This window comes from Etheostoma cragini, chromosome 12 (genome assembly GCF_013103735.1).
Source record: "Etheostoma cragini isolate CJK2018 chromosome 12, CSU_Ecrag_1.0, whole genome shotgun sequence".
NCBI classification, from domain to species: domain Eukaryota; kingdom Metazoa; phylum Chordata; class Actinopteri; order Perciformes; family Percidae; genus Etheostoma; species Etheostoma cragini.
In genome coordinates, this window is record NC_048418.1 from 21,251,826 (window position 1) to 21,264,704 (window position 12,879).

Below are 12,879 nucleotides of genomic sequence, written 5' to 3' on the forward strand. Positions count from 1 at the left end.
CCTGTGTTTGAAAGGCTCTGTGCAGCGGCTGAGCTGTAGCAGGCTTAACTATGTGTATGGTCTGTGTGCAGTGAGACAATGCTGATCTTGGTCAATATTTAGCTTCACCTCTAAGTGGTGGTGGTGGTGGTGTCTAATGTCTGCAGAGAGGCTGTTTCAGCCACGGGCGGAGCAAGCCGTTTAAACGTTCGGGGCTCAGCCCGTAGCTAGGGAAGTCCAGTGGCGTGCTCCGTATTTGTCAAACTATTGATAACAGACAAATCAGTACACTATTTGGGAGGTTGCCAAGAAAAATACTCATCCTGTAGTCGAGCCTACATCCTGTTTTATATGTATTTGATCTGATTTGTGCTGTCTTTATCATTCTGGAAGCAGAAGTTAACAAAAGCTTAACTTAACAAAACCCCACCGAGTGTCTGACACCCAGACACTTCGTTAGGTTAAAACTGGACAATACTATCTGTAACACTGGCTTAAAATGTGTGCAATACTCTCTTGCTACCATTATTATTATCATTGTTATTATCATTATTTATATTATCAGTATTGTTATTACTGTTCACCATTACGACTCCTTAATTATGTAATTACTGTATCATGACATTCCTTTAACTATGGAAATACCGTGCATAGCCACACTCCTTATACTTCTTCATTTATATTTCTACTTGATATTTAAACAATTTATGCAACTGCAACACAGAATTTCCCTTCGGGGATCAATGAAGTATTTCTGGTTCTGATTACTGAAGTTGAGGACGACTCATTTTCACTTCTTCTTTAAAAAGAGTCAAACAAGGTTTATTTTAAGTTACATAACGTCGGCAGGGTAGGAGTTTGCAGTAAATAGCATTACTAATGTTGAAAACCTACTTTTAGTTTACAGTGTTCCCAGACTAAAAGAACTTTTCCTCCACTGATTTGCTGGTCCAGTCAGAGAGACTGAGTGGAAACGACAAAAAAAGGTCTTTTAAAACCCTGAAAGAAGCTAAACACATCCATCTTGAATAAACTAGTTATCTATGTAGCTACTGCATTTGTTTTTCATTCAGGTCCTGTTGGCTCTGCATTCCAGGAAATTAAAGGGAGGCACATTTTCCCCTCTGTTGTTTTTCTTAGTCACAGTGTTGCTGTAAGCCGAAGCCAAACAGTCGGGCACTCTGTTGGTCTAACGGCTGCTTCATGAAGAAACTACATACACTTCATGGACTTTGTCCCTCCCTATCTGAACACTTTATAATCTGTAAATAGCCCAACAAAGACAACAGAGCCAAGTTCAAGCAAAGCAGAAAGGGGCAGAACACACGGAGGTCTACGGAAGAGGATTAGGGCCACATGAGTTCTGAGATTAAAGCCCGACTCAGAGCTCTGACTTTATACTCATATTTCTGAATGGGCCTAATCTCTGAGAATTCTGACATCAAACTCAGAACTCAAATACAATGTTCACACGTGGCCCTGATCTTAATTTTGTTTGAGTTCTGAGTTTAAAAAGTCAGAATTTGAATAACGTTTTTCACATGGGGCCAGGATCCATTTCCGTACAGCTGAGACACATCTTTGAGGAAATCCTCTCAAAGCCACACACACACACACACACACACACACACCCACACACCCACACCCACACACACACACACACACACACACACACACAGGCTGACGGAGAGAAGCATCTTTCTCATTGCAGCTGCTGTCGACCAATCAGCGCGCTCTGTTCACAGACACACACACACACACACACACACACACACACACACACACACTCAGCCAGAGCACTCCCTCCTCCTTCTCTTCCTCCTCCTCTTTCCTCCTCCTCCTCTACTACACATTAAAGCCATACAGTCTCTCCCCACTCACTCACTCACTCCCTCACTCACTCTTTCACTCTTTCACTCTTTCACTCTTTCACTCTTTTACTTTCTCATTCCCACATCTCCAGCCTGCACCAGCGGATCTCTCCCGAGTCATTCATCTCGTAAAACTGTGAGTTCAGTCGACATGAAACCAATGCACCTTTTATGACTTTTTCGGACTGTGATTTATCTGACATGCCTTGTATTGTAAATCGTGCAGACTTTTCTTACACCGTTTTTTATTTGTTGTTGTCTCGCTATCAAGCAAAGTTTGAAAGGGCTTTTTCCAGATGTGGAAAAAGAGAGTCGTTGATTTCTCTCTCTTGAGTCACAGCTGCCAGCGAAAACGAACCAAAGCGCTTCCATGTTGTGGAAACACGGGCTATAAGTCATGCTTTTTATGGGGAAAACGCTCCGTTATTGTCTGTTATTAGGTTGTGAAAAACTGCGACAGATAGAAGGCGATAGAAGTGCATGTTGTAGCAGTTTGGATGTTAGGAAATACAGAAAAAAAAGTGCAGTTGCATAAAATGGAAGCAATATGATTGAATCGTGGTTTTTTATTTTTTTATTGAAAGATGCACTTCTCTTATAAAATGATTAAGAGACCTGCAGCATGATCATCAGCATGATGTCACAGCTGTGTTATTAGCAGTGCATGCACATCCTGGATCCTAAGGGCTGGGGGATATGAAGAAAATCAAATAGCATGATATTCTTGACCTCCATGTCGCCACTGCATTGTACTGTATTGTGGGGTGAGATTTTAGATAAATAATCCTCAGTAATGTGGATCTAATGACTAAGTGGGTAAAGGCAAATGATAGAGTAGTGTGAACAGTCTGGTAAGGTCAGAAAATGACACAACTTTACTGTAATGCAGCTTTTAAAACTAGAAAAAGGAGAAGTGTCATGTCACAGTATCACTATATCCAAAATTGAAGACCCTATCTAGTCTCATATATCGATGGCAATATATCGATATATTGCCCAGCCCTTCTATCCAATAATGCAGCATTTGTTGATCAGCATCTTACAGGAAGTCCAGTGGGTGTTTTCTCTCTGCACTAACGTTGACAGCCTCTCAGAGAACACCCAGCTGAGCAAACTCCAAAACAATATTACTCTTTGAGGAGTAATATTGGTTTGTTTGGATTGTCTCCAGTTAATGTTTGAGAGGAGAATTCAGTTTGAACAGTGAGGAAAATAAGTATTTGAACACCCTGCTATTTTGCAAGTTCTCTCACTTCAGAAATCATGGAGGGTCTGAAATTGTCATCGTAGATGCATGTCCACTGTGAGAGACATAATCTATGAAAAAAAATCCAGGAATCACAATGTATGATTTTTTAACTATTTATTTTTATGATACGGTTGCCAATAAGTATTTGAACACCTGAAAACATAAATGTTAATATTTGGTACAGTAGCCTTTGTTTGCAATTCCGTTTCCTGTAGTTTTTCACCAGGTTTGCACCCACTGCAGAAGGGATTTTGGCCCACTCCTCCACACAGATCTTCTCTAGATCAGTCTGGTTTCTGGGCTGTCGCTGAGAAACACAGAGTTTGGGCTCCCTCCAAAGATTCTCTATTGGGTTTAGATCTGGAGACTGGCTGGGCCACGCCAGAACCTTGATATGCTTCTTACAGAGCCACTCCTTGGTTATCCTGGCTGTGTGCTTAGGTCATTGTCATGTTGGAAGACCCAGCCACGACCCATCTTCATTGCTCTAACTGAGGGAAGGAGGTCGTTCCCCAAAATCTCGTAATACATGGCCCCGGTCATCCTCTCCTTAATACAGTGCAGTCGCCCTGTCCCATGTGCAGAAAAATACCCCCAAAGCATGATGCTACCAACCCCTTGCTTCACAGTAGGCATGGTGTTCTTGGGATGGTACTCATCATTCTTCTTCCTCCAAACACGGTTAGTGGAATTATGACCAAAAAGTTCTATTTTGGTCTCATCTGACCACATGACTTTCTCCCATGACTCCTCTGGATCATCCAAATGGTCATTGGTGAACTTAAGACAGGCCTTGACATGTGCTGATTTAAGCAGGGGAACCTTCCGTGCCATGCGTGATTTCAAACCATGACGTCTTAGTGTATTAGCAACAGTAACCTCGGAAACGGTGGTCCCAGCTCTTTTCAGGTCATTGACCAGCTCCTCCCGTGTAGTTCTGGGCTGATTTCTATCCTTTCTTAGGATCACTGAGACCCCACAAGGTGAGAGCTTGCATGGAGCCCCAGTCCGAGAGACGTTTAGCTTCTTCCATTTTCTAATGATTGCTCCAACAGTGGACCTTTTTTCACCAAGCTGCTTGGCAATTTCCCCGTAGCCCTTTCCAGCCTTGTGGAGGTGTACAATTTTGTCTCTAGTGTCTTTGGACAGCTCTTTGGTCTTGGCCATGTTAGTAGTTGGATTCTTACTGATTTTATGGGGTGGACAGGTGTCGTAATGCAGCTAACAACCTCAAACAGGTGCATCTAATTTAGGATAATAAATGGAGTGGAGGTGGACATTTTGAGGGCAGACTAACAATTCTTTGAGGGTCAGAATTGTAGCTGATAGACAGGTGTTCAAATACTTATTTGCAGCTGTATCATAAAATTAAATAGTAAAAGAATCATCCCCTGCAGTCCCGTATTGAAGTGTCCTTGGGCAATACACTGAACCCTGAGTTGCCCCTGATGCTGCGCCATCAGAGTGTAAATGTGTGTGAGTGTTTATCTGATGAGCAGGTGGCACCTTGTACGGCAGCCTCGGGCACAGTTTATGAATGTGTGTGAATGGTGAATGTTTCCTGTGCTATGTAAAAGCGCTTTGAGTAGTCGTTAAGACTAGAAAAGCGCTATATAAATACAGCACATTTACATTTACATGCACCTACGATGACAATTTCAGACCCCTCCATGATTTCTAAGTGGGAGAACTCGCAAAATAGCAGGGTGTTCAAATACTTATTTTCCTCACTGTAGGCTTGGACCAAATGTAAAGCTTGGGTATTTACATTTGTGGGAGTTCTTTTGTGGACTGGTCTTCACGAACAAAGCTATAGCATTCAAACAAAGTATAAATATAATAATTTAAAAAGAAATGAATAAAAAAGGTACAAAAGACATGTTTGTAGTTGTTAAGTGCAGAAGTGAGGAAGGATGAGTGTTAGTCACTGAAGTGTATGGTGCTTGTTTTTGTTCTTGTTTAATCTTAATAGCTAGATAGAGTGTAATGTGAGTAGGAGTAATTAGAGTAGTATTTTTGTATTATTTAAAATGATCTGTGGGGGGGGGGCACATGGTTAAGCGTGTTTAGTCTTCCTCACAGGTGCTGCTGGTTTGGTTCTTGCCATAGACTGCATAATATTAATTGGTCAAAGCATCCTGTTTGGCAAAGTGCTGCAATTGTGGAAGTGCCTTAAACCTGCATTCTTTCTGAAATCCGGCAGGGGGAGACCTGCATTATATCTGAAATCCTGCAGGGGGGGACTCCTTAAACCGTCATTCTCTCTGAATTTCTGCGGGAGGACTCGTTAGACCGTTATTCTCTCTGATCTCCAGCAGGGGGAGACTCCTCAAACCTGCATTCTCTCTGAATTCCTGCAGGGGGAGACGCGTGCAGTTGCAAAAAGATGTCTGTTTCTGCAGAAGCGTGTGAGAAAGTGAACCCCTTCTCACTTGATTTATTACCTCAGTAAATATTTTCATGAGTTTTTGGTCTCGATTGCTAGTTTTAAGTCTTTTAATGTTTTGAATCATTTGGTTCAAATCATTGATTTTAAAATCAGCAATAAAGCTTATAAAGTTTTAGGGCGTGGCTATGATATGATTGACAGTTCACGGCCTGTTTTAAATGTAATATAACTATGGGACAAAGATATATTTAAAACCTAGCAAAGCTCAATCTTACCTCAAATTATGTAAGCTATCTTTCAGCAGCAGTTCAGACTTAATAAGCCCGGTCTTCTTATGATCACGTTTCCAACGGGTCTAGTGTGTGTTACTTTTTTTCTTTTTAATCATTCAAAATAAAGAATTCATTCATCTAATCTTTTGAATATCTAACTAACTATAATAATAATAATGTCCCATGCACAATGAGCAGGTGTAGGAGGTAGTTGCAGTGCAGTGTGTGGATCCCAGGGTAAAGTATAGAGTGTGAGCTGTAACAGGGAGGAAGAGGATGTTGCATGTGTTGTGTGTCATCACAATGGACGACACATGGACGGGTCGCTGCAGCAATAATCCTGCCGCCACTCCGATTTGTAATCTGGCTCTTGTGTAATCAACATAATCTCTCACTCTCATCATGATCTGAAGTTTATTTCTTTTGAAATCTAGCGTCCTTTGAGCCCAAACGCCAGATGCAGTGACCCTGACGAGTTCAACATCACATCTGGTTCACAAGATCTGCAGTCATGCAGTAGCAACACAATAGCATTAAGCTTTGTTTTCACTCCATGTCAGCTATATAAACACAAGATATGGGAGTTAAGAAATGAAGTTGTGCACGTTGTGCTCTGTTGATATCTGGTTATCTCTTGTGTTATCAGAAGGATTTACAGATTAAACATCACTACCTCACCACATCATAATGGTTCAAAGTTCCGGCATTAATCGAATGTCACTTATTTAAAACATACTTCAGTTGTAGTCAGTCAGTCTGATAAATTTTGTTTTTAGAAATGAAGACATTGTGAAAAGCTTCTCTCTCTGACACTTGTGTGTTTACATTGGACTTTTAAATGAGCAGGATCCAAGAGGCTAAGAGTCAAAGCAACATGAAAACAACGTATCTTTAAAGTTTTCATGAAAAACTGCCTGGATGTAGGCTTTCATTGGCCCAACAAGTAGCAGAATTTCCCCAACTCATTGAAGACCATTTAATCCTCCAGATTATATGAAAACTAAATAATTCAATTCAATTTAATTTATAGTATCGAGAGTATAAGAAGAGTTATCTCAAGAAACTTTGCCTAAAAATTTGTGTGTGATTTGAAAATTTCTATTCGTTTAACTTTATCTTAAGATGTATTTGTTTATAGTATCCATCCTTACCATGACCGTGGTAAGGATGGATACTATAAACAAATACATAGGATATTAGTAATCCTAAATGTGCTGTGTTCTTTATGTTCAGTATATTTAGTTTTTTTTGTTGTTGTTTTTATTTTCCGTTTTCTCTCTCCCCTTTCCTTGTTCATTTCTTGAAAATCAATAAACAAAATTTAAAAAAAAAAAAAAAAACTTTGCCAAAGAGTAGACCACACCCTATAATTTACAAAGACCCCCCCAAGGCAAGCATTAAGTGCAACAGTGGCGGGGAAAACTTTCTTTTAGGTTGAAACCTCAGACAGTACCAGGCTTTTGGTAGGCGGTGCCTGTCGGTTCCGGTATGGGTATTTATATCTTATATATGCATATGTAAGATAATGGAACTATGACTAGAAATAGTAGTTGTAGTAGTTCATGGCGTAGCAGAGCACTGCAGGGCGTTACAGGGTAAAGCAGGGTGTAGCAGGGCGTAGCAAGGTTTAGCAGGGTGTAGCAGGGTCTAGCAGGGCACAGACCAGGGCCACAGCAACAGCTGCAACCATGGTTTAGATGCCACCCTAATTCAAAAATGTCTTGGCGAAAAGGGGAAAAAGCTCCCCAGAGCAAAGTTAGTAACCAGCATTTCTGGGAAATTGATGCACACAAATGGAAAGAGAGCAGAGAGAGGAGAAGAGATTGTTTTTTTTTTAGATTCAGGTTCAGTCAGATTCACGTGTCAGATGCAATTTATGCAAGAAAGTCACCCCAATGATTAATGCATGTGAACATTTTACTGACAGCAGCAGCAACAATGTTGTTGAACTAGTTTGTGTGGTTTGGTTTGTACAATGACAGCTCAAATATGGTAAGAGTCCTGTCAATGCATGTTTTATTAACCTCTGTGGGTTAGTCTATTCACACGTCCACTAAAGCCTTCAGTTCAGGAAACAAGTGGGGATGTCGAAAAATAACTTTCTCACGTTTTGTTGATATGTTCTTCCTGTATTGTTCGCTGCATGTCTCTGCCTTCTGTGTTGTTGAGTCAAACGGGGTCAAGATTTACAACCTTGTATTTGCAGCTAAGTTTTGCAAGGCAAAACTATAAGAAACACTCCCTGTCTGTCTCCGTGTCTCTCTGGCCTCCTGAGTCTCCATAGTAACTCTCTCCTTATCTCTTCATCTCAGAGCCATCATGGTTACCCATAAGGAGTTTGTGGAAGCAGGGAAGAAGCCGGGGCTGCAGGTCTGGCGTATCGAGAACATGGACCTGAAGCCGGTTCCCAAGGGCCTGCATGGTAGCTTCTTCACCGGGGACGCCTACCTGCTGCTCTTCACCACGTCAGCTCCTTCATACAACATCCACATGTGGCTGGGTAAGACACGGCCCAGTGCTGGAAGACGTTCTCAGATCCTTTACTTTACAGAACCACAGTGTAAAAATACTCCGTTGCATAAAAAGCAATTGAAAATGTTACTTAAGTAACTTAAGTAAAAGTATGTAAGTATCATCAATATACTTAAATATACTTAAAAAGTACTACTTTTTACAGAACCACAATGTAAAAATACTCTGTTGCAAGTAAAAGCATACAAAATGTAACTTAAGTAACTTAAGTAAAAGTATGTAAGTATCATCAATATGCGTAAAGTAAAATTACTCAATACCAAAAAAAACTGGAAATGATCCAAACTTTTTAATGGACTTTCCATTTCAGCTGGACTTATAGACCCGTATGTTGGTGGGTTAGTTAAATTTACAATAAAACATGTTTCATAACCTACATGTCTTTTGTGTGCTAAAATCTAAATTTGTAAAGTAACTAGTAATCTGTTGTGGAATTAAAGGAACAATATTTTTCTCTGAAAGGCAGCAGAGTAGAAGTAGAAAGTAGAAAGTGGCATGAAAAGACTCAAGTAAAGTACAAGTACCTCAAATGTGTACCTAAGTACAGGACTTGAGTAAATGTACTCCTTAAATTCCACCAGTGACATGGGCACATATTATACGTCTCAGCACGGGGCAACATGTGTATAATCCCATTTTTAGCTGTTTAGAATGTAAAACATTAGGGATTCTAATCTTTCTGAACAACATCCTGCTATTTGATATGTTGTTGTTTGTCTTGCTTTATAAAAAGGAGGCCGTCATGCCGTTTTCCAAACTAAAGTTAGTCACAAACTAAAGTCAAATATTAACTATTTAAAAACGGAACTACCGCTAAAGCTAATACACATACACATGACCTGTCCATGCATTTTGATACAGACGCACTAAAAAGCTTTAGGGATTATGAGACAAACACAGCGAAGGAAACTTTTTTTTGTGGTTGCTACTAGAGCTGGTCCGGAACATGTCTAGTTGCGACACTAAAGCTGTGGTTTGCCAGTGACTATAGATCATCTAGCTATCTGATCTCACTGCTGACACATCTTGTGCTGTAGAAGTTGTGAAAATGTCTTCTCTAAAAGTCATAGCGGTTTGTGAAATTCCTCCCCGTAACACAGCTCCCCCCGTGCTCTCAATGGAGGCTCAGTCCCATGGGCCTGTACAGAGCGACAACTTTAAATCCCAAATTGAAGGCAAAGTATTCTCATGCTTTGTACATCGCCAGTTACATAACAATAACAGAGACTCAAACAAAATGTTTGCATGACTCACGTCTGGAATATTCCTGGAGGCCACAGAAGACACCAGCCCCCATATGTGTGTAGTGTTCCCTGCTAACTCTCCTGGAGAGGCACACAGACGGCCCTTTTAGTTCTCCGCTGCCATGCAGCCACATGGAAGACGTTACAGTAGAAGTAAAATGAGATTGTAATTAATCCCCCCCCACTCTCAAATCATGGAAGAGTGGTATCCGTGTTGTGTGCCATCTGACAGTGATCGCAGGATACTAAGTGGTTCTGCTGCAGATGTGGTTGATTTGATCATGTGATTCAAAGCCTTTAGTTCTGACTCAGAGGTCCCATAAGGTCACTGCAGAAACTTGAGTGCTGCTGTTTGCTCTGCTAATGTAAAAAGAACTGAATGCCTTTCTAAGCAACTCGACTCTTGAGCATCCTTGTGGGGAAAAGACGGTTTCACTACAAATGTCTCTTTCCCACAGGCGACGAGTGCTCGCAGGATGAGAGTGGAGCGGCGGCCGTCTTTTCCATACAGCTGGATGACTTCCTGGGTGGTGGGCCGGTGCAGTACAGGGAACTGCAGAACTGCGAATCCAACACCTTTCTGGGTTACTTCAAGTCAGGAATCAAGTACCAGGTGGGGAAAGGGAAAAAGGGCATGGACCTGTCCGTCTCAGCAACAAACTCTTGTTTGGGCTAAAGTTAACCAACATTCTCAGACACCTAACAAAACTAATTTTCTTCACTGCCAATTATGGCTTTTAGCTTTGTAAAGTTTGTAAAGTTTATAATGTTAGCAAAAGTTGTATGGTAATTTATGCAAATGCAACTTTTCATCCATCCACACTACGTTCACTACACTTCCAAACAAGGCCATGTCCCGGTAGGAGACAGGAAGTGTGTAGTGTTTCATACCATTGCGCTGTATTATATTAATAGAAAATATTTTCATCACTTCTCAGCTGCTTCCCAGGGCGTATCTGCCTAAGAAAAGCAGACAGATTCATAATGACACCTCCCTGTATAGATACGAAGGGTTCATTCTAACCTAATGAAAACATAATTCTTACTTTTGGGTGATTGTTCACTAATGGTAACACCATTATGAATATTATTCTTCATTTTTGCCGATAGATGCCCCTAAAGCTTACACACTGCTCCTTAAAAATAGTGGCTATTATGTTTTCCGTTTTTAGGTTACAAAGAGGTTACAGAACATTTCTTACAGCATAAACAGTGACAGTTATGATGACATAAAACAACCTGTCTCAGGACTCATTTTCACCTAAATATAGTTACAGGGTTTAATAATTGTCAGCATCACATGAACTTTGGCAAACTGCAAAACTAATGAGTCTGAAGTTCAGAAGAAACACAACATTCCCCTTTCCCTATAGATATGCCAGGGTGTGCCTGCCTGACTGAAACCAAGGCAACACCCCGGTTCAAAGGAGGACATTTTGAAAGACACACATGCGAGGCCACTTTTTAACCAGCCATCTGTTTCCTATTGCCACGAAAACCACCAAACCTCCTTCTGGCTCTAGTTGGATGTAATTAGCCCAAAGTCTTGTTTACTGCTTTTGCAAAGTTGGAGGATGGAAACTCTGCTCTGAACATGTGCAGAAACCCAATTTACATACACACACACAAACACACACACACACGCGCACGGTCCTGCCATTAGAACAAACAAAGTCTGCGTTGTTGCCATGGAAGATTTGGCTTCCTGTCTCTTGAGAAAGAAGAGCTGCGTGAATGTGATTTTCATTCTGAGGCCTAAATAGCCATTCCTCCAGATGCTAACAAGACGCTGTGTCTTTGTGGGTAAATGCTAAGCCCTCAACAGACATTTCAAAAACAAGAAAGTTACTCTTTGTATTTGTTCAACAGACGGTGTTTAATCTCAGCTTTAGTTTCTACATGCAGTCGCATTGCTTTCCCACCAGCAGAACGTTTGTCTCTCACTAATTTGCAGTTATTCCTTTCCACACTTTGTAAAAGCTGTTTTGTTTAATGGCTTCACCAAGAACGGCCCGTTACGGGACAATGCCACCTCCCAGGTACACCACTGTTGCGCAGAACAGACATGATCCTCCTTGCCAGATACAGGCATCATGTTAGTGTCATTTTTCATAATTACACATAGCTGTGCTTAATAGAACATGGTCATCTCATTTTTTGGCACAGCCTCTTGTCTTTTGAGGTTTTTACGCTGTTGTGTTAACCTCATTTCACCCTCACTGTGCAACAAATGTTGAGCTCTGTGTCTCATGTAATCATCTGTCTTGTAACATTGTGCCTTAGAACTCTCAGTAGTGCATTTGTGACTGTTTAGCTGGCTAACAAATGGTGGTATTTTAAGCTAAGGCTGTGCACTTGATGGGACATTTGTGCCGTTTGCTTCCTTTAACGTGTTGACGTACACATGTCAAATGAAGCTGAGGTTTAAGGAAAGTTTTCTCACTGAAATTATTATTTTTGGTCACAGAAAGGGGGCGTTGCCTCAGGTTTTCAACATGTGGTGACCAATGACATGAACGCCAAGCGCCTGCTGCACATCAAGGGTCGGAGGGCCATCAGAGCAACAGAGGTGGACATGTCCTGGACCAGCTTCAACAAGGGAGACTGCTTCATTGTTGACTTGGGCTCGGTGAGCTGGGTTTTATCTTTTTTAGAGAGTGTGTTTGTGTGTGTGTGTGTGTGTGTGTGTGTGTTTGTTCAAACTTTGAGCGCCAGGACCTATGGGCAGCACCTATGGGCAGCACATGTGAAAAAAAAGAGCTGTCATTCCCAATATGTGATTTCACTGATTGAGGACTTTTAAACAAGAACGTGGACAAGGAGTTTCAGGCAGTTGAGACAAAGTGCTGGCTGAAATCCAAGTCAAACGAGGATTATAACTTTAATATTTCCTGTCTTTCTCTCTCCTGCAGGACATCTATCAGTGGTGTGGGAGTGAGTGTAACCGGTTTGAAAGGCTCAAGGCCGCCGAGGTTTGCATCGGCATCAGAGACAATGAGAGAAACGGCAGAGCCAAAGTGCACATGGTGGAGGAGGGGGACGAGCCGGAAGCAATTATAAAGGTGACCATTTGGGATTTTAGAGGGGGGGCCAGACCCTAAATTTCATCTCAGCCCCCCTAAAAATGACATACAGTGAAAGTGGACAAACAACTACAGGTTCAAAGGCCATCAAAGAGTTTGGTATGTGTAAAATTAGAGATGTATTGTTGTGTATATAGTTATCCTGTTGCAAAAATACATGATATGAAAGGAATGAGTTGAAGTTTAATGAAAAAGTACTTGATTGTAACACTGTATAGATATTGTTCTTCAGTGTATATATATACATATGTATATATGTA

General features: G+C 41.1%; 1 protein-coding gene across 3 annotated transcripts in view; it reads left to right on the forward strand.

The window, feature by feature from the left end:
* Positions 1–1,733: 1,733 nt before the first annotated feature.
* Positions 1,734–12,879, forward strand: part of scinlb (scinderin like b) — a 21,088-nt gene continuing 9,942 nt past the window's right edge. For 2 of the 3 annotated variants that reach the window (XM_034887298.1, XM_034887300.1), the window contains exons 1-5: positions 1,734–1,986; positions 8,073–8,260; positions 9,995–10,149; positions 12,004–12,165; positions 12,449–12,598. In XM_034887298.1, coding sequence (XP_034743189.1) covers positions 8,080–8,260; positions 9,995–10,149; positions 12,004–12,165; positions 12,449–12,598 — 648 coding nt within the window. In that variant the 5' untranslated portion in view covers positions 1,734–1,986; positions 8,073–8,079. Of the gene's footprint in view, positions 1,987–5,481; positions 5,488–8,072; positions 8,261–9,994; positions 10,150–12,003; positions 12,166–12,448; positions 12,599–12,879 lie in introns of those variants that run through there. The other variant, XM_034887299.1, reaches the window with a different exon arrangement.